Raw genomic sequence first — 22,587 nt, 5'->3', positions numbered from 1 at the left:
AACCTGGTTTAAAGGCATTGGACTACTGTGTTCTGGTACTCTTTGTTACCCCAGAAGGGGTGGGGCTGAATGTAACCTGGCCAGAGGGCTGAGTCACAAGGAGAAGCAGACTATTGCAGGCCAAAGCAGCAGTCAGCACGGGGTGCCAGGGAAGGAGGGCGCATTATATGACAGCCAGTGAGTCACTTCTTGACAGAGTCCATTGACAGACCTGGTGCCCCCACTTAATCTCCCCCCTTAAAAATACAGCTGTTCTTGTTCAGTAGATAAAGGGGGAATGCAGGATTTTTCTGTAGTCCTGGCAGGAGAACTTTGTGCTTGTTGTGTAGTAGCTTCTGGAATTATAAAACAGACTAAATGTATCTTAGTAAATAGCTTCAACTGTTATTCCATAATTGCTCTATTTATGTGACTGTTGCTATCATTAAGGACCCTGAATAAAATCGTACTCAGGCTTATGCGGATTTTACAAGCACAATTTTTTTCTCATATTCAGTAAAAACAGATGGGAGTGAGCCGAAAGTTATCCGAGTTTTGACTACATAAAGTATCATTCAATCAGCATATTCCAAAAAACAACTTCCTTACAGTGATGCTCTTTCCATAGAATTCCCTTTGGTAAATAGTATAATCATTAATAAAGTTAGAATAGTGGTGTTGAAGTGCTGGTCCCGGAAGTAGTACCCACGATGACAAATCTATCTAAAGGAAATTAGAAAGGTATTCAAAATGCCCTCAAAGGTATTAAGATACTTAGGTTTTCTTCTTCAGTTAACTGACAGATGTAATAACTAGCATGGATACATATTTGTGGCATGAAATGTAGCATTGTCGACGCCTTTCCACACAAAGGAACCAAAAGTGAAAATTGCACCATGCAATGATTCCATCTCTGGGGGTGGAAGGTGAGGGTGGTTATTAACCAGTAGGTTTAAAAGGGCAGAAGGATGGGAAGATTGGTCCCAAAACTGGCCAGGAGAAACTACTATTAAGAAAAATGCTATCAGCTCTTGGATAATTGCAGATAACAGCATCTCGGCTTGAAATCTGCGTGAATCTTAATTTACCTTCCAAATCATGTATTTTAGAGTATTTTTTCATTACGTACCTTATATAACTTATTTTAGATATCACATGTTGTCTACACAGATTTCACTGCAACTTCAGCAAACAACAACAACTTGATGGTTAAGTTAGTTAAAGCTGGTTAATGCTAGAAATGACAGAAACTACCTACACCCTGTTTGGCTATGTGCTATCACAAATCATTGATTTCCTTATAGTTCATTCTGCTAGTCATTTTTAGACTTAGACTCCCCCATCTGCTGACTAAACCTGTTCTGTGGCTTTTGATAGTATTTCATTTATTGCTGTGTTTAGTCATTAAATGCACTTGCATAGAAAACTAACTTGGGTGTATGTTACTGAAATGTACTGGGAGGTGAACCTATTGTATAACTTGTTTGTATTAGATATGTCCTTAATTTTGAGTATGTCCAACTGTAGGCAAATCTTCCAAACCCAACCTTGTCTGTTCTTGATATCAGGAAGAGAAGTACATATATGATTGCCTTTTTCCATTGTTGCTGGATTTATTCATATGGTAGCCATATGAAAACTCCAGCCTTTCAGTCCTAGTGACCTTAGACTGATCCCTAAGGAAGACCTTTCAGGCCAAAATGGTGGAGGCCTGTAATGTGAATAAATCCAGAAAGGCATGGAAAATGAAATGAAGTACTCAGCATCCAAGAAAATTAGAAACCAGGAATTGGAGGCGAAGCATCAGTATGTCTCTGAAAGAGACCATGTGGCTTTTGGGAGCAGAACCCTAGTAACCCCCATCATATCATGGAATCAGACTCATTACTACCGTTATAAACATTTGGGGCAGATTAGCCAAATGCTGTGTGTTGTTATTTTTCAGCTATAGAGAGACACAAAACAGAACTATTCTGTGGGAGACGGGAGCCAGATACTTAGTTTGAGCTTTGAATGTCTTTTCTGTGAGTTCAGGTCAATTGTTAAATTTAAGTAATATTTACTGAGCTTGTGAATGAACAGATATCTGTTTCTACTGTACATTGCAGTATTTAACTTGTGTTTCTAAAGTGGGTTGCTTTGTCTACATTAAGCTGATTTCAGTTTTGCATGACTGTTATAAAGATAATTTTTACTTCGGGGTGATAGATACTTCTGTAGTTGATGGAGGGCAGGATGGGCAAATAAACTTTTCCCAGCTGGCATGATGTGTTACTGAGTCAGTGCAAAAGTTGGTCAAATGAATATATTAAAATTAACTAGAAAATAAATATTAAAACAGGTCCCCAAAAAGTTATTTTAGGAGATACTTTCAGTAAACTAGGTTGCATTTCCAATCACAAAAGCCTTTGCAAGGATGCAGTAATCCCATTAAAAGTGTGTTTTCATTCTTTTCACAATAGTGCCCAGATTTCCAGAGTTAATGTTTAATATACAGTTTAAAAAAAATTAACATGACCGTGTACAGTAGACACAATAGGCAGTCTGGAAATAATTCCAGGATGGTTGGGATATTTAACTTGTTTTGGGATATTTAACTTGCCTACATTTTTAGAAAGAAAGATGAAAAACAGATACCTTCTGCAAACCTCTTCAAAACACTGAAAACTCAACGTGGGAGCCATGTGATTTGTATGTTAGTAAACATCCAATACAACTCTAAAATGCAGATACAGTTCTACACACTATAGCATTCTGACTTAATATTTGCTGTCTCTGTCTTATTTTGCAAGGAGCTGGCCAGGTGGTCTACACATGGCATGATGTACTGACCTTGTGTATTAATAATGTACACAAAGGCTCCTACGTTCTGTACTAGCTTAATACCATGGCTTTTCACATCCTTTAATGGGAGTTACATGTGTTGTGGAAGATGGAATAGGCTCCTGAGTATGAAAATTATTCTAATGCCTTTTTTGTGTTAACTGTCTTCTCTTTATTTATTTAGGCGTCTGAACAGGAATAAATTACAGGTTTTACCAGAGCTGCTTTTCCAGAACACGCTGAAGTTAACCAGATTGTAAGTATAGTTTACTTTTATTGTGTATGTGCCTTGATTCATTATGTGGATAGTGCATTTGCTATGATATTTTGGTTAGGTACTTTAGTGACATTTAAGATGCATCTAGATTTCCATAGTTTCATGAGGACATTTTACCATTATGTTATGGTATTTATGTACTAGAAAATAAATACATATATGAAGGAAACCACAAACTTTCTTTCCCTGTTTCATAGTTGATGTAGATTCAAAATGATGACTTCAGAGTCATTATACTTAAAACTCGCTGTGTAGAGTTGCAGGATTAGTGCAGAAGTGGCCACGGTTTGCTTTCAGTGTAGTAAGCTGTCCACAGAGAAATAGTCGATTCTTGTGCTATTTAAGATGGGCATATTGGCATAAAACTGGCTACCGAAATTGTAAAGTTACTACAGGGTGAATGAAAAGTTGCTACATTGATGTGGGGTTGTGATAATTGTGTTTTAATACGTCTTTATGCAATCAAACTATCCACTGAGGCAATCTAATAATTTTTTCTTCCTGTGGAAATGTGAAACACATGGTGATGGTGAAGCAGAATTTGGGAACCAATTCACTATTTTAAAAATAGACTCTTTGTCCAAGTTTTAAAGCAAAAGAATTGTGCAATGTTCAGCCAGGAGCAGTCGTGATACCGTTGTGAGGACCTATTTTCACATATTAAACTCCTTCGTGTTGTCAGAATTTCATTGTGAAGATCTTTGTGTGTAACTCTTGGAGCTTCTGACCAGCAGCACAGTTCTGGAGACAAAATCTCATAAGCCATACTTGTCTTTTACTTTCAAAATCTACCTATAGACTCTCAAGTACCCGTGTGACATAACTGCTCTTGGAATGCTAGCCTTGCTGCAGCTTTTAACGCTCTGGAAATATTCATTGAGTGGACTTTCTAGGACTGAGTGGTATTTGCTTGAGTTTTCTAAGATTCTTCGTGCAAGTGTGTGTAAATTCCACAGGTTGAAACTGCTCTTTAGTCAAAACTACACACTGCTATATACCTTGTTGATAGGGCAGCTGGTCACAACCACACCCCATTTAAACCATTCTCCTAAAGTGTTTGGGTTGTTGTGTTTTATAAGCAAGTGCCAGCACTTGTTAAAGTACAATTATGCAAAGCTAATTTGTATGTAATAACATAATCTCAGTTATTTAAGAAGCAGAAGGTTTCCTCTTCCATAGGTAGCTATCACACGATCTGTGATTATCATTAGGTTTAAAGCAGCTTCTGCAGTTCAGCATGTTGATACAGTGATCACATCACACTTTGATAACACACAAGACCTCCTTCCCTTATGCATTTAAGATTCCTACAGCAAAACAGTGGTATAGAAAAATAATCTAGTTTAGTATTTCCATAATCTCAGATATCAGTGAAGCAGTTATCTGCAGCATCTATGGAAAGGCTTTATATATGCCAGTACAAATCTTCATGTATCACTCCTATGAAGATATGCCTTAATATAAGGTGAAGGAACTAATCAAAGTGCAAGTAGTCAGGTATTTTGATATGAAATATATTCAAAAGTACGTTCCTTTGATTATTCAGATAATCAAGCTGTTTATTGTCCTTGAAAACTAGGGTAATAGTTGTGCTTTTATAGAGCTTGTGGGGTAATTATCTGAGAGGTCTAGCTGAGTATGAATTTGGCACTTCTATAGTGATTCCCCTCAGAAGGTTTTAAAAATGTTAGTGAATAAAGAGTCTCATCAGCCCCGTGAAGTATGCAGGTGTGATCCCAGGGTCTCAGTCATTGGTAGTAGTTGGGATCTATCCCCTCATACTGTGCTTAGCCAGAAAGTAGTCTTTTCTCTTAAAGGTACAAGCATTAAATTGAAATAATGTTTAAAGTGAAACTTGTACCCTAGATACAGTAACAATTTATCATTATTGCTGCTTCCAAAAGTAATAGGCCAGTTTTGCTACACATGTTTCAGTGGTGCAGGAATAACGGGAGCAGCAACCTAACCATTGAGATGCATGTGGATGGAAGGTTTTTTTTCTTTTTTGTTTTACCCCTTTTCTACTTAAGGAAACTGGACAGCTAGCACTGGTATCTGATTTTTGCACAACTGCTCTGAATCTACCCACAGTAAAATTCAGAGGTGTTTTTTCTCACTTTCCTGCTGTGAGCTAAATTCACTGGAGTCCAGAAAAACTAATCAATTTCACTTGCAATAGGTCTCTGGGTAAAACACTTCAGTGAAGGGGCATGGCTCTGATATTCCTTTTCAGTAGCTGGCATGAACTTACAAGAGAAAAGAGAACAATTAAGACAGCAAGGAAGGGGAATAACAGAAGTGAGGCAAAAATGAAGAGGGAACAGGAGTAAGAGTGACAAGACTTCAATGGAGGTCAGACAAAAAAAGAAGAAAATAAAGGAAGATGGAAGAAAGAGGGAAAGATGATAATACTGGTTCAGTTTTCTATCGAACTTTTTAGTTATGCACAGTACTCAAACATGTATTGTGTGGGCTGCCACAGTTTGACAAAGGTTAGCCCACTGGACTGCCAAATCACTTCACTCATCCTCTTAGTAAAAGTTAGAACATAGACAACCAGCTAGATTTGTGACCAGGTTAGTTACTAATTCTGCTCACCAGAACCAATCCATGCCTGTAACTCTCTTAATTCAGTAGTTGAAGGAAACTAAATTATATAACAGTAGGGCTAAGATGTCTGTAGCATATAAGGTTGCAGAGCTTCTGTTTAAATATACAAACCATACACATTCACAAAAGCCCAGTAATTGTGTATCAGCTGCTTATTTCAAACACCCACAGACACACAGAAGGTTTTTGGACCCTAAGAAAAGGTATGACAAGCCATCCAATTCAACTTTGCCGAAAAAATACAAAAAACCCAGCTGGGTGATAACTCTATGAGAGTTGGCATTTTTATCTTGTTTATTAACACTGGTGTTGGTAGCAACTTGCGATCGGTGGCAGGTATCGCAAGATGGTCCGGTCTGGTGAACACCAGGGCAAACTTCCTGTTACCCTGAGTAGTTCGACAGAAGACCTGAAAGTGTTTTCAGAATTGGTCACAAAGGTTGTAAAATAAATTTAAATTACTTTTGTTCCACAGATCATGACTGCCTGGAACTGTTCCTGTCTGAGTTGAAATGTTGCCTGTTAGTTTCCTGTTGGACTAAAGTTGTGTGTGTTTATATTTTTTATTTCAGCAGAACCTCTTAAAGTTTTGTTTGAGCTATGGGAAACTTGGGAGGGCAGAGGGGAGCGAAAATTCTTTCAGGGGTGATAGCATATTAAAGACTGCATATTAAAGCAAACATGTCTGAAGTAGCAGACTTCAGAGCTGGGACAGATGCATTCCTCTTCCATACCCTTTAATTTGCTTGGCTTGGGGGGAGAAAACTGGTGATGATTTTAAAAGTTCATTCACCATGTGTTGGGATGCATATTGGCAATCCAGAACCTGCTTACCTGCAGTAATCAATAACCTCATCCTTCAAAGGAGCTGAGAAATAATTCCGGGTCTTGAGAACTATTACTCCTTCCTTTCTGGCCATTTTTTTCCTATTCACTCATGTATATTTACACAGACGTTACTGGCTATTATGGACTAAATGTAAGGAAAACAGTTAAATTCATCGATGTAACAATTGCAACTGCTTTAAAAAAAAATAGTGCTTCTGCTAAATACTTGGACCCTTACATTTCTTCCCCCGAAACAAAGAAGTGTAGGCTCCTTCTTTTATACAAATGATGACAATAAAGCCTGAGTAAATGCCTTGTCTGTGGCCCCTCCTTTACTGCAGATGGCAGATGAAATATCTAATAATCTGGTGCTTTCTTGTAGCTCTACAATTCTCAAATTGGAAAGAAAGCAATTAACACTTATCTCAAACCACATTTCACCCCTAAAAATCAAAGGTCATTAAACTTCAGCTCCAGGGAAATTTCAGGTTACTTTTCAAGCTGAGCTCTGTGCTTCATTACCAATCAGATGCTTGCAACTTTTTTTAAGTTTAATAAGATGTACTATTTTTTAGAGTGAAAGATAGAGTACACAGCTTTCCTGTTAGTCTAAGAGAGGTCTTTCCCAGTCTTTAAAACAGCTTTTGTGCTATGTGAAGACTATTTAAAAATACATAAACCCTTCCCCACTAATTCTATTATGGTGTTATAAAACTTCAGAGGCAAATAACATTGCCCTAAAGACAAGATTCATTTGGGATCCTAAAAATCAGTAAGATATTTTTCGTTTCTGAGAGCTTCTTTTTACTTTTGGCCTTAGCCCTGATGTAATCATGTGCTGACTGAACACTCACAGCTCCCATTGACTTTGGTTGGAGTTTGGGATACTAGTACTTCTGAAAATCAGACCCAACATATGTAGCCCACAAGTAGGCAGTACCTGATGTTGTGTTTGCTGGGCCTCAGTTTCCATGTGATGGTGCTTACTGTCTGTAAGAATATTCATGCACAGTGAAATACGTGTTTCAACAGACATTATACATTTAGTCTTTTTTGATTTGATGAGCAGAAATTTTTGGTCAAGAAGTTATAAAGTTTGATCAGCACGACAGATTTAGCTTTGTTTTGTACACATAGATATTCTGTAATACTTTGTTAATTTCAATTAATATTTAGTTAGCTGTTCTTATTCCTCCTCCAGCTTTACTGGTGAAATATTAATTCTCAATCTAATAGTTGTTTACCATTCTTTCCAGATCCAGCATATTTCTTGGATTAATGTTTGTATTCAACAGGAAGAGTTCAAGACTAAAATAACGAAACTTAAATTCAATGAAAAAAGCTATCTTGTGTGTATATAAAATTTCAACGTTCATTTTCAATTACTTATTGTATGGAAGGAAGAGCTTTAGACTCTTCTTATTTAGATGTCTCCTCAAAAGCAAGCACATGTGAGGGGATGAGCATTATTTGATGTGGAAACTTGCTTTGTTTACTTTTTTTCCCCCAAATATTCGTTAATAATAAAAACTTTTCAGACAATTTTTTTCTGCTCTGTGCTAGAAGCTATATCATGAAGTGGTGTCTTCTTCCTCTTCCAGATCATTGTCTCAACGAATCTCACTGTGCAGTTGTCCTTGAGTTGCTTTTGATATATTTTTAGACTGTAAAACCATCAGGTAAAGGAGCTTGGCTTGCTATTTACCTTAAAACACCATGCTCCGCCGTGGCACTAATAAGTAATTAATGTACGATGAAGAACCAGTCATTAACTGATCAGCTTTCTAAATGAGCAGGTAGTCTTAGATGCCGTCTACGAGGTGGGATGGTAGAGAACAAACTATGATTTTACAGTACCTCAGAATTTGAATATGCTTGTAATTTTTATGATTATTCACAGGCTTCTTTGTCACATCTGGTTGACATTACCACAGGAATATATAGAGGAATAAACTTCCAAGTGGAATGTGAAACATCCCACAAAATGAGTTTCTCATAGACTGGTGCATAAAACATATGGACCCTTTTGCTTTGGAAGGTGGGGCTTTGGAGCTCATGGATTTAATATTCGCTTTATCTTAGAAGATAAGAGTTTTAAGGTAATGCTTATGATAAATGGTCCCATGATCAGCTGCACTGGTGTGCATAATTGTCATTCTTCTGTTGTCTTGATTGCCTAGGTCTTAATCTAAACCTTGTCTCCCAACTAATTTCATATTTAACATAAATACCTTTATTGGAATCACTGTTAAAGCTAATGGTCAAATTCTTTGGATCGGTGCATAGGTATGTAGGGGGAGGGTACCTTACTAAATCTAGAAATCAAAATAACTGAGGTGACAACCAGACAAATCCAGAGGTTGAGCCTATCAGTAGTTAACAAATGGATAACAAGAATAATGTTAAACTTAAAAATACGTTCTAAGCTGAGATGTGCATACGCAAAAAACAAAACACAAAAGCCTATTTATCAACTGTAAAAACAAGCTGTGATTTGCAATTATATTGAATTTTTTAACATGAGAAGCCAGAACCTAAATTCCATCAATTTTTAAAAAAGCCTTTTTTGTGGGTTGCGTGTAAGGGGATAGTTCCTACACTCAGTATGCATAGGTGACTTCTGAAGATGGTCATGGCACTTACGTTTTTGTACAAAGAACCCAACATAAACGTATTTGGTTGTGTAGTGTTTTAAATGACCAAGGCCAACCCAAAGCACTTCACTGGAAGTAATATGCCTTCGAAGAAAACTATTTTTAAAAAGCTAACCTGAATGAGATTGAATGATTGGTTAGCCGTCTGAATTCACAATTGATTGTGGTCAGAAGAGTTAGGTTTTGTCAGTTCACAAAGCCAGCGAGGTTCTGAAAAATGGATGGATCAGATTAGATAAGATTGAGAAGGTCTGGAATATATGAAGAGAACAGATTACCGACAGTCTTGGGGCATGTCTACACTACACTCAAACACCTCTGGCTGGCCTGGGTCAGCTGATGGGCTTGCAGGGTTCAGCCTGCAGGGCTAATAAATTGCAATGTAGACATTTGGGCTTGGGCTCAGGCTGGAGCCTGGGCTCTGGGATCCCGTGAAGGGGGAGGGTCTCAAAACTCAGGTTCTAGCCTGAGCCTGAACGTCTACACTGCAACTTTATAGCCCCACAGCCTGAGCCCTGTGAGCCTAAATTAGCTGAGCTGGGCCAGCCATTGGTGTCTTATTACAGTGTAGACATACCCTTAAAATACAGAGATCTTGACATTTTAAAATGCAGCCTGGCAGCAGAGAGATTCTATAATTGTGAACTATGCTGGTCCAGGCAAAACTTATGCCTCACTAAGTACTTATAAAGAAAAGGAGGACTTGTGGCACCTTAGAGACTAACCAATTTATTAGAGCATAAGCTTTCGTGAGCTACAGCTCACTTCCTCAGATGCATATCGTGGAAACTGCAGCAGGCTTTATATATACACAGAGAATATGAAACAATACCTATTCCCACCCCACTGTCCTGCTGGTAATAGCTTATCTAAAGTGATTTCCAGCACAAATCCAGGTTTTCTCACCCTCCACCCCCCCACACAAATTCACTCTCCTGCTGGTGATAGCCCATCCAAAGTGACAACTCTTTACACAATGTGCATGACAATCAAGCTGGGCTATTTCCTGCATAAATCCAGGTTCTCACATCCCCCCACCCCCATACACACACAAACTCACTCTCCTGCTGGTAATAGCTCATCCAAACTGACCACTCTTCAAGTTAAAATCCAAGTTAAACCAGAACATCTGGGGGGGGGGGTAGGAAAAAACAAGAGGAAACAGGCTACCTTGCATAATGACTTAGCCACTCCAAGTCTCTATTTAAGCCTAAATTAATAGTATCCAATTTGCAAATGAATTCCAATTCAGCAGTTTCTCGCTGGAGTCTGGATTTGAAGTTTTTTTGTTTTAAGATAGCGACCTTCATGTCTGTGATTGCGTGACCAGAGAGATTGAAGTGTTCTCCGACTGGTTTATGAATGTTACAATTCTTGACATCTGATTTGTGTCCATTTATTCTTTTACGTAGAGACTGTCCAGTTTGACCAATGTACATGGCAGAGGGGCATTGCTGGCACATGATGGCATATATCACATTGGTGGATGTGCAGGTGAACGAGCCTCTGATAGTGTGGCTGATGTTATTAGGCCCTGTGATGGTGTCCCCTGAATAGATATGTGGGCACAGTTGGCAACGGGCTTTGTTGCAAGGATAAGTTCCTGGGTTAGTGGTTCTGTTGTGTGGTATGTGGTTGTTGGTGAGTATTTGCTTCAGGTTGCGGGGCTGTCTGTAGGCAAGGACTGGCCTGTCTCCCAAGATTTGTGAGAGTGTTGGGTCATCCTTTAGGATAGGTTGTAGATCCTTAATAATGCGTTGGAGGGGTTTTAGTTGGGGGCTGAAGGTGACGGCTAGTGGCGTTCTGTTATTTTCTTTGTTAGGCCTGTCCTGTAGTAGGTAACTTCTGGGAACTCTTCTGGCTCTATCAATCTGTTTCTTTACTTCTGCAGGTGGGTATTGTAGTTGTAAGAAAGCTTGACAGAGATCTTGTAGGTGTTTGTCTCTGTCTGAGGGGTTGGAGCAAATGCGGTTGTATCGCAGAGCTTGGCTGTAGACGATGGATCGTGTGGTGTGGTCAGGGTGAAAGCTGGAGGCATGCAGGTAGGAATAGCGGTCAGTAGGTTTCCGGTATAGGGTGGTGTTTATGTGACCATTGTTTATTAGCACTGTAGTGTCCAGGAAGTGGATCTCTTGTGTGGACTGGACCAGGCTGAGGTTGGTGGTGGGATGGAAATTGTTGAAATCATGGTGGAATTCCTCAAGGGCTTCTTTTCCATGGGTCCAGATGATGAAGATGTCATCAATATAGCGCAAGTAGAGTAGGGGCTTTAGGGGACGAGAGCTGAGGAAGCGTTGTTCTAAATCAGCCATAAAAATGTTGGCATACTGTGGGGCCATGCAGGTACCCATAGCAGTGCCGCTGATCTGAAGGTATACATTGTCCCCAAATGTGAAGTAGTTATGGGTAAGGACAAAGTCACAAAGTTCAGCCACCAGGTTAGCCGTGACATTATCGGGGATAGTGTTCTTGACGGCTTGTAGTCCATCTTTGTGTGGAATGTTGGTGTAGAGGGCTTCTACATCCATAGTGGCCAGGATGGTGTTATCAGGAAGATCACCGATGGATTGTAGTTTCCTCAGGAAGTCAGTGGTGTCTCGAAGGTAGCTGGGAGTGCTGGTAGCGTAGGGCCTGAGGAGGGAGTCTACATAGCCAGACAATCCTGCTGTCAGGGTGCCAATGCCTGAGATGATGGGGCGCCCAGGATTTCCAGGTTTATGGATCTTGGGTAGTAGATAGAATATCCCAGGTCGGGGTTCCAGGGGTGTGTCTGTGCGGATTTGATCTTGTGCTTTTTCAGGAAGTTTCTTGAGCAAATGCTGTAGTTGCTTTTGGTAACTCTCAGTGGGATCAGAGGGTAATGGCTTGTAGAAACTCGTGTTGGAGAGTTTCTACAAGCCATTACCCTCTGATCCCACTGAGAGTTACCAAAAGCAACTACAGCATTTGCTCAAGAAACTTCCTGAAAAAGCACAAGATCAAATCCGCACAGACACACCCCTGGAACCCCGACCTGGGATATTCTATCTACTACCCAAGATCCATAAACCTGGAAATCCTGGGCGCCCCATCATCTCAGGCATTGGCACCCTGACAGCAGGATTGTCTGGCTATGTAGACTCCCTCCTCAGGCCCTACGCTACCAGCACTCCCAGCTACCTTCGAGACACCACTGACTTCCTGAGGAAACTACAATCCATCGGTGATCTTCCTGATAACACCATCCTGGCCACTATGGATGTAGAAGCCCTCTACACCAACATTCCACACAAAGATGGACTACAAGCCGTCAAGAACACTATCCCCGATAATGTCACGGCTAACCTGGTGGCTGAACTTTGTGACTTTGTCCTTACCCATAACTACTTCACATTTGGGGACAATGTATACCTTCAGATCAGCGGCACTGCTATGGGTACCCGCATGGCCCCACAGTATGCCAACATTTTTATGGCTGATTTAGAACAACGCTTCCTCAGCTCCCGTCCCCTAAAGCCCCTACTCTACTTGCGCTATATTGATGACATCTTCATCATCTGGACCCATGGAAAAGAAGCCCTTGAGGAATTCCACCATGATTTCAACAATTTCCATCCCACCACCAACCTCAGCCTGGTCCAGTCCACACAAGAGATCCACTTCCTGGACACTACAGTGCTAATAAACAATGGTCACATAAACACCACCCTATACCGGAAACCTACTGACCGCTATTCCTACCTGCATGCCTCCAGCTTTCACCCTGACCACACCACACGATCCATCGTCTACAGCCAAGCTCTGCGATACAACCGCATTTGCTCCAACCCCTCAGACAGAGACAAACACCTACAAGATCTCTGTCAAGCTTTCTTACAACTACAATACCCACCTGCAGAAGTAAAGAAACAGATTGATAGAGCCAGAAGAGTTCCCAGAAGTTACCTACTACAGGACAGGCCTAACAAAGAAAATAACAGAACGCCACTAGCCGTCACCTTCAGCCCCCAACTAAAACCCCTCCAACGCATTATTAAGGATCTACAACCTATCCTAAAGGATGACCCAACACTCTCACAAATCTTGGGAGACAGGCCAGTCCTTGCCTACAGACAGCCCCGCAACCTGAAGCAAATACTCACCAACAACCACATACCACACAACAGAACCACTAACCCAGGAACTTATCCTTGCAACAAAGCCCGTTGCCAACTGTGCCCACATATCTATTCAGGGGACACCATCACAGGGCCTAATAACATCAGCCACACTATCAGAGGCTCGTTCACCTGCACATCCACCAATGTGATATATGCCATCATGTGCCAGCAATGCCCCTCTGCCATGTACATTGGTCAAACTGGACAGTCTCTACGTAAAAGAATAAATGGACACAAATCAGATGTCAAGAATTGTAACATTCATAAACCAGTCGGAGAACACTTCAATCTCTCTGGTCACGCGATCACAGACATGAAGGTCGCTATCTTAAAACAAAAAAACTTCAAATCCAGACTCCAGCGAGAAACTGCTGAATTGGAATTCATTTGCAAATTGGATACTATTAATTTAGGCTTAAATAGAGACTTGGAGTGGCTAAGTCATTATGCAAGGTAGCCTGTTTCCTCTTGTTTTTTCCTACCCCCCCCCCCAGATGTTCTGGTTTAACTTGGATTTTAACTTGAAGAGTGGTCAGTTTGGATGAGCTATTACCAGCAGGAGAGTGAGTTTGTGTGTGTATGGGGGTGGGGGGATGTGAGAACCTGGATTTATGCAGGAAATAGCCCAGCTTGATTGTCATGCACATTGTGTAAAGAGTTGTCACTTTGGATGGGCTATCACCAGCAGGAGAGTGAATTTGTGTGGGGGGGTGGAGGGTGAGAAAACCTGGATTTGTGCTGGAAATCACTTTAGATAAGCTATTACCAGCAGGACAGTGGGGTGGGAATAGGTATTGTTTCATATTCTCTGTGTATATATAAAGCCTGCTGCAGTTTCCACGATATGCATCTGAGGAAGTGAGCTGTAGCTCACGAAAGCTTATGCTCTAATAAATTGGTTAGTCTCTAAGGTGCCACAAGTCCTCCTTTTCTTTTTGCGAATACAGACTAACACGGCTGCTACTCTGAAACCTGTCATTAAGTACTTATAGCACCTTTTTAAAATCAAAGGGTTGTAAAGCATTGCACGTAATCAAGCACCAACATTTTGTCGTTTCCTCTTGTAAATTGTACTTGTCCAAGAGAAGACATGCAGGTAAACCACATCAGTTGGAAAATTAATACTGTAAATCCAGTTCCTTTGTGTTTGAAAAGAGAGACCAGATCTAATTTTAATCCAGAAAAGTTGTCAGATACTAATGAGTAGAGGTTACTGAATATAACATCATATAGCCTGTAACAGGCTCTAACTATTTGTGGCTAAAGGGAATTTGCCAACGAAGTTGGTCTGTGGGGTGAACGCTTCAATTTCTTAGTAAAATCATTAGACCAGTTTGTAGATAGTTTCACAATAATTGGTGAAATAAAGCAGGTATGAACTTTTTGTTACAGTAATTAATAAACTCATCAGTCTGAGAATACTGTTTTCACATCTATGGTTAATAAGGCCTTAGTTTTTCTGAATGGGAAACCTATTTTGCTGTTGCCCATGAATGTGTGTTTTGAATGTAGTACATCTGATAAATTCAGTTTATTTGCATTGTAGCAGGCTACATTATCCGTTTTGGGCTGTGAAAGTCATCTCTCAGTATAAGAAAATAGGTTTTGTTCAGAATATATGTGCTGTTTCCTCTCCTGTTGAATCAAGGCCTTAGAGCTTCAGTCATTAACAACATCATATGTTAGTTACAAGGCATATTGTCCCTTCCCCTCTCCCCCTGCAACAAGCAAGCAGCTCCAACTATAAATCACCCAACTGTAAACTAATGCATTCCATTGAGGTTTCACTGTGGTAGCAATAATAGTTGGTATTTACATTATGCTTTCCATTCAAAGAGCACCATACAAACATTAATTAGCCCCCAGAATAGATGTGAAGGTGGGAGAAGAGCACTATCTCCATTTTTTTTATAGAGGGGGAAGAAAACGGAAGGTGAATATTGGACTAAGACACACAGTTAATTGCAAAAATGAGATTAGAGCCTGTGCTCAGTCCACTAGTCCATGCTGTTCCTCTGTTTTATTGTGTGGTAAGGGTGAGAGAAATTAAACTGGCATCAATCCCACCCATGAAATGATGCTTTTATAACAATGAGGGGAACTTTACAGCCTTCATTCACTTATACTAATTTATTCCAGCTTTGGTTGTAATTCGGATCTGTGTTAGTATTTATCTTGTTGATATTTATCATTAAAAGTGCTGACAATGCTTAGTAATACAATGATTTTTCTTTCATACAAATTGTAAAATGAGAACTTGCCAAATATATAATAGATTATTCCAGTGTGGGGAAAACAGACTTCACCTTCCAATCAAAATTCCGCAGTGTTCTGAATGCTGTTCAGAATGCCCTTCAACAAATGATGTTGTGGAATCCAGGATGATAGGTGGCTGACTGGGAGCTGTTTGACTATGATGTGTGAATTTAACACCTTTTTAAATCAAAAAATCTTCAGCGCTTTGCAAACATTAAATACCATTTGTAACAGGTCTGTGAATCTCTTACAAAAGGGAAAGAGACAAAAGTTTAACTATGAAAATTCTCCCATCCAAAATAAATGTCTGCTTCCTTATTATGGGATTGTTTGCTTACTCTGTATAAAGTTATTAGCAAATGGAAACAGTTTCCTCAAAGATTATAAATTGAGTTTGTCCGCTGTATTACAAATCTCCTCTATTAAGTGTCTAGTCTGGGATGAGATAAGCAGCACATTAATGCTAGCTAATAGGGCATAATGCATAGCAGGGTATAAAAAGACTTGAACAAGTGAGCATATGTGATTAGACTTTTTAATGTGTCAAGGAAAAACTGAGAAGCTTGGATTTCTTTTTGACCTTCATTAACCTCCATTTTCTCTACTATTCCTTGTCCATACATAAAAATTAGACCTAACTATATAGTAAGTATTTTCTGAAGACCTCTCAGAAATACTCTTTTTGGAGTGTTCCTAGTCTTGAGCCTGTAAAAGGTATGCACTGCTACTTTATAAGCACCTGAAAATAAGAGTTGATAATAGAAATGGTGACAAAGCCTGATGATTGTGATTACAAATGTGTGATCTGTTAGGGGTCCAGAAACTTCAGCAAAATTACGTTGATGAATTTACAAGTAAGTTCAAGCCAACTGTTTAACTGTCAAGCCAACTGTTTAACTGACTTTTTATTTAATGTATACATTTTAATCTTCAGAATTTCTTTTCCTTCTGGTGAACTTCGTTGTGTATCTGATGTGAAGATCTAAGTGTGTTATCCATTCACTATTCTTAGATAAGTAATTTCCAACAGCATTAGTTGGATTTACACAGCTGATACGCTGTCCATTCAACAAACAGAGTATCACGCAAAGGTGTGAAAACTGGAGTTAGCTTCCAGATTCAGTGTGCCAAATTCTTCACAGGTGCAACTTAAGGCAGAATTTGGCCGAGTGGGTCAGCTTCTTTTAGTAGGAGTCCACATAAGTGTAATGTGGATTGGATTTTTGCCTATGGCTGATACAGTACCTGATGGGTTAACTATAGCCAGGATACTTCTGAGGACATTTATGGATTACCAAAAACTGACTTTAAAGGAGACAATATCTAGAACTACAGCCCTTAAGTTCCCAATTCCACCTTCATACTTATGAAACTTTAAGAATGAAATCATGACTTTCTGACCTAATCCGGAGGCTTTTAGCTAATGAGCATCAGGAGAAGTTGTGTTCAGAACAAGCAACCAGTTCATAAATTCTCTTGATGTCCTCATTTCTTTCTCACTAGACAGAGGATAGACTTAAAGCTCCAGTATCACTGGAGCCCAGCCTTTACAAGTCAGCTGTTCAATAAGCTTGAATTACTGGGCATTACATTGACAAAATAGTATGGGCCATAATGGGGTGTTGCTATGGTATTTTCCAGATCCAATAATTGTAGTTTTAGTGTGTATAGCTCACAGCAGGTCTGTTCAGAAGATAGTAAATAATTACAATAAATGTTTGCTGATGTCTAGGGAGCACTTCTAGTTTGAAAAGACATACGTTACGTCAGAGACACATATTGGAGATTTCTGGATGACATCTATTCCGTTTATCAAGCTGGAGCCATTTTATTGCTTGCTTTTTTTTGCTCTAGTGGTAAATAGCATATTTAGCAACATTATGTCTGGAAATGAAGTGGCCTTAACTGCAGAGTCTAATTGTGACTCTCTGTTCACTGCTCTTCCCCAGTGCAGGCAGAGGGCTCGGTTTCTTTTATTTAATTATGAATTATTCATATTTTCTGCACCTGTTAGTAGAAAATAAATAAGTAATTGATTCTCCATCCGGGATTCTAGTCTCTGACTTGTGTGAAGTTAGTTATTTAAAACTACTTTGTGCAGATGTCTTGGTTTCCTAAACGGTAGCGGTAGAGGGAATCAGGGGAGAGGGTGGTACTTTGAGACCTTGCTTGTGATTTCAGGGCCATGTGTCATGTAAGGGCTGTCTATTGTTAGGTTCTCTACTGATTGGGTCATCCAGTTGTGTAAACACTGATGGCCATTTGTGGCAAAGGACTGTTCATTTCCAAAAGAAATATCCACACCAATAAATGATGCTAGACAGTACTTTGTTGATGGAAGTCAGCAGCATACTTCCATTACAACTGAAAAACAGGACTTTTTTGTAGGTTTGTTATTTTTGAATACAATAAAATATTCACACTTGTTTTCAGAGAGGCAGCATGTTTTTTGGGTTGGAGTTTGATATTGGGGTCCAAGTATTCCTGATTTGTAATCCTAATTTATCATTAACTCGCTCTGTAGCTTTGGGCATGTTACTCCGTCTCTTGGTTTTCCCATATGTTAAAAAGGATAGCGTAGATATATTCACATTTTCAAAACACTCTAGTATGATGGCATCTAGTGCCAGGTCATATCTGTATGTTGTAAGATAAGAGAGGTTGCTTTCTTCTTATCCTCAGTTTAAGCAGAAGTTTCTCAGTTAGAAACATTAGAGCCCCTAACTAGTGTGCTGGACAACTAGCCGTGCTATCAGACTGCAGGCTAAGTAGGCTGACTTAGGGTGTTTTTTGTTTTTGGAGGGTTTTTTTTTGCACTTTAGTCTCTCAACATGGGTGGCTCTCCTTCAGTTCCTGTGGTAGAAATGGCCAAATGCCAAAAAACTCAATGCTCAATAACTCTCCTCCCACTTATGCATCAACTCATTCCTGTCCCCGAAACGTAGATACATACAGACTGCTTGGAAAATGCTGTGCCTGGCCTGGATCAACAAATTTAGGCTCTTTGGACCAAGATTGAGGAGTTGTGGATGCTGATTAGAAAATAATCTGGCAGAAGTATTCTGCAGTAAATTTGACCGCATTCTAAATAATGGCATATGAATGTACTTTTGAGGTGATAAAGTATAAAGACTAAATACTATAATGCTGTACACACTCCATCTCTGTTTACAATGTGTACATTCATTCTTGCAGAACAAGCAAAGCATGTAAACCTTTTCTCTTCGGTCTTATATGCAAAGCTGACATTCAGAATCCCTAATTTTCCAAATGTTTTACACAAACTCTAGGAAGGCTGCCAAAATGAAAAATAAAATCATAGAGTTCTATGCAGTGTTCAAACATGAACTAAACTAAAATAATGGACTTGGGACTTCAGTGCAGGTGTATCTGCATGGGCACAAGGGTCTGCTCACTCAGAACCCATTGTAGGATTTTGGTCCTCTAACCTCTCATCTGGTAATTTTCAGAAATATATGCATTTAAAATACACTGATACTTAAGAGAGGAAAAAGGGCTATTATTTGATGCGTTACTTGTTATTACATGGTGTTGAAAATAAACACTATGTCCAAATCATCTCAGCTGAGACTGAAGTGGCTAATTTTGCTGAGGTAATATGATGGTTGGGTTCCTAAATCTGTGAAGAATCACTTGCTTAAAATGCTTAAAATATAGCATCTTTCACATCAGTAAAAAGGGAGAGAAAAGTGGCATCTTTGTAATCAGTTCTAATTAGCTAGACCTAGGATACCAAGATTCCTCTTGACAGTCTTTAAAGAGCAAAAACAGTAGAACTGATGTTGAACAGACATAAGGTGAATGGAAATTAGAGTTATGTAAAATCTGCAAATAAAGTACTTGTGTTGACTGGATGTATCAGTGGAGAACTAACTAGCAGGCTTCATAGAAATGACAGCTACTATCAACACTATAGAGCCAAGTATTAAAAGAGAAACTTTACCAACTGCTAAGAAAGTCAAACAACTGTGCCCCTTAATCAAGTGGTTGTTGATTATGGGCCTTTTGTAGCAGGTCAACTTTCATTGATAGACAGAAATTAATATCATGGAGTGGATTATGGTGTAATTTAGTTTATTTACTCTATTTGCATATTCTTATATACAAGATGTTTAATTTATGCTTAAACCAACCAAGGTAGACCCAACCATACACAGGTCATGTTCAGCAGCCATCAAGAAAAGCTGTTTTCACCACTATTGCTCCATGTCTCATACGATCCTCTCAAATGCCACTAAAGCTTCCTGTCTTGGCTGACCTATCACACTCCAGTCTGGAAACAGCGGAGTAACAGCAGCAGATTTATCATGTTGCTCTCTGCTGACCTATTATTGCTCAGCAGATTCATCATGCTATTTTATCAAACAATAAAGAGGAAAAACTAAGCAGGTCAGCCAGTCATGCAGCTTGTTTCCAGTTTTGAATTCCTTCTCGCTAGCAGCTTTAGCCTAGGACTAGAGTTTAGTGAGTCAATCAGGCCACTCAATGAAAATGTTAGGCAATGGTTTAGCACCTAAATGGCTAAGGAGTGTGTATTGTGGCCCAGATTACTGTTTAGGATGTTTATATTTAATTTCTTTGCTTTTGAAAACTAATTTTAGCTTTCAGTTACAGAATCTACACCAGTGTTTTCTTAAATTGCCCTTTTGTATCTTATTTTGGCTGCTTTACTTACAAGAAGATTTACATATCTTCATGTCATTTTCCAATGGAAAGACATTGATCTCTCATTTGTAACTCAACAATACCAAACTCATTGGAACAAGTTCTCCAGAGGGGTGGTGTCATTCTGTTTCTCTATTGTACACATTTATTGGCTGGCTACCTAAAACCAATTAGCAAGCCTTCGATTTAGAGTACTAAATTGATATGCTAATTAAGGTAGTTTTCTAACTGTAAGCCATGATTACCTATCTCAACATGGGAAATGTTACTAACAGTGCCTCTTTTTAGATATAATTTGATGACTATTTGTTGGAAAGCACTTCATTAGGCAGTTTTTATATTCAGCTTCATACTAAATAACTGAAAAGATAAAGTAACAAGGTTAACCAAAAAAAAAAAAATCTGTGGTGCTTATTTATGGGGGCTTGTTTACTTGCTTTCAGTATAAATTACTTCTGCTTAAAGCTTTCAGGTCACTCCAGTGATACACTAATAGCCTGAAGCATCCCAAATTCTCTGCATGTGATGAGACAACTAATATGCCACAGTTAATACATGACAGAAGCATCTGTCACACTGTCTGGAGTGGCTCACGACTGTGAGTTGCCTACCTCAGGGCAGACTGTCAGAAAACAGGGCAGACACCCCTAACTGGTGGTGTGTTCTATTATTAGATTTCATCAAACGAGTAACAAATGTGAAGTCCTGGATCAGTAAACCAGTCTTACCATGGAGTCACAGACAGTCCCCTTATACTCTCCAGTCTATGTTGCCACCTAAACAAACTGGACTTTGTGATAAAATGGTTCCTTACACCAAAAATCACATCACATTTAGGTTGCTTCCAGTCCCAAGAGACCAGTCACTTGCCCCAGAAAATGGGCACCCTAGATCTTACACCCCAGACAACACTGGTAGCCAATTCTGTAGTAAACTAATTAAAGGTTTATTAGCTAAGAAAAGGAAATGAGAGTTATTGAGAGATTAAAGCAGGTAAAATATATGCAAAGGTGAGTCACAGTTTATAATTCCAAATGGTGGCAGTGAAGTAATAAACTGCTAGTTTCCCAAAAAACTTTTCAGGGTACCAAGATTGTTTCTGCAGATCTCTACTTTGCATCTGGTACATTTCCCTGTAAGAGTCCTCACATTGTTCAGAGCCCTTTCCTTGAATCCATATTTATAGCTTCTTCTCACAGAAAACAATCTGACAGTGTCACTACCCACGTGGGCTCTTCCTTTGATGATGGATAGTGAGGAATGCATTTTGAGTCTTTGACCTGTGATCATCTTGCTTTGAAATTAGCTCTTTTCTGAAATCAACTCTTCTCTGTTAAAGTTCTTCATTTGCATTCCACACAGCTTCTTTCTCATCTGATAGATTATTTAGTTATGTGGTAGAAACAATGTAAATGTTTGCTACTTCATTATAATGGGATACACATGTGGAAATAATTCAAATAACAACCCACTTGTTTTTATGACGTTCAAACACCAAATACACTCATATACATTTAACAGTCACTTTGATCTATACTAATACACAAGCAAATTGGCCTGTGGATTTGGCATGAGCTGGCACCTGTTCTGCTAGCGTCACAGCATCCTCCATTTATTTTAGCGAAAAACTTCTTGGGAGAAGGGGCAAAGCCATTTTACCTAATAGCTGCCTGTGTGTGGCAGTGTAATTGCTACCACAATTATGTAAAACAAATTGTCATGCACATTAATCCTATGCTTTCCCCCCTAAACATATGCAGACTATGTCACAAACCTCTTTTCTTATGTAAAGACAAAATTTTATTTTTAAAAAATTGTGGAACCTCTGTTGGTTGTGTGGCTAGGGATTTTGCTTGAATTTGATACCAAATCCCATATCTTTTGTTGAGCTGGCAGCAATGGGAGCATAATGCACTCAGCTCCTGGTGACAGCACCATGTGGCAGTGGTTAGCTCCAAAGGGATTTATTTCTAGAATTCAGCAGGAAGGTAGGTTGAACTGCCATGATGGGTGGAGGTTGCAGAACTGTGGGTGGAAAAGAGGGACTCCTAGGAAGGACTCTACTATTAAAAATAAGTTTGTTAAAAATGAACATGAACCACAGATAAGACTCCAAGATCTGAGATGCTGCTAGTCCTCCTGTGTGATTCACAGATGTACTGTGGCATGGTTCCATACCAAGCCATATCAATGTCAGAAAACATAACATGAATATTAACATATGTACCTTTAAAGCAACTCTAGTATCTGAGTAGTTTCATGTGGGATGCGTGACCTTGATGGGAGCATAGTTCTTCACTCAGTCGCTTCATTGTGTCCACCCTCAAGGATCAGT

At 39.3% G+C, this 22,587-nt stretch overlaps 1 protein-coding gene across 1 annotated transcript in view; it reads left to right on the top strand.

Annotated features, from left to right (window-relative positions):
• Window positions 1-22,587, top strand: part of SLIT3 (slit guidance ligand 3) — an 810,486-nt gene that overhangs the window by 93,680 nt on the left and 694,219 nt on the right. Inside the window, exon 4 of the mRNA XM_084636935.1 lies at window positions 2,987-3,058. Within this exon, the coding sequence (XP_084493061.1) occupies window positions 2,987-3,058 (72 nt within the window). The remainder of the gene's footprint in view (window positions 1-2,986; window positions 3,059-22,587) is intronic.

This window comes from Lepidochelys olivacea, assembly GCF_965140295.1.
Source record: "Lepidochelys olivacea isolate rLepOli2 genome assembly, chromosome: 8".
Taxonomy (NCBI): Eukaryota; Metazoa; Chordata; order Testudines; family Cheloniidae; genus Lepidochelys; species Lepidochelys olivacea.
Note: the sequence above shows the minus strand (reverse complement) of the source record. Positions and strands in the feature narration are given on the sequence as shown.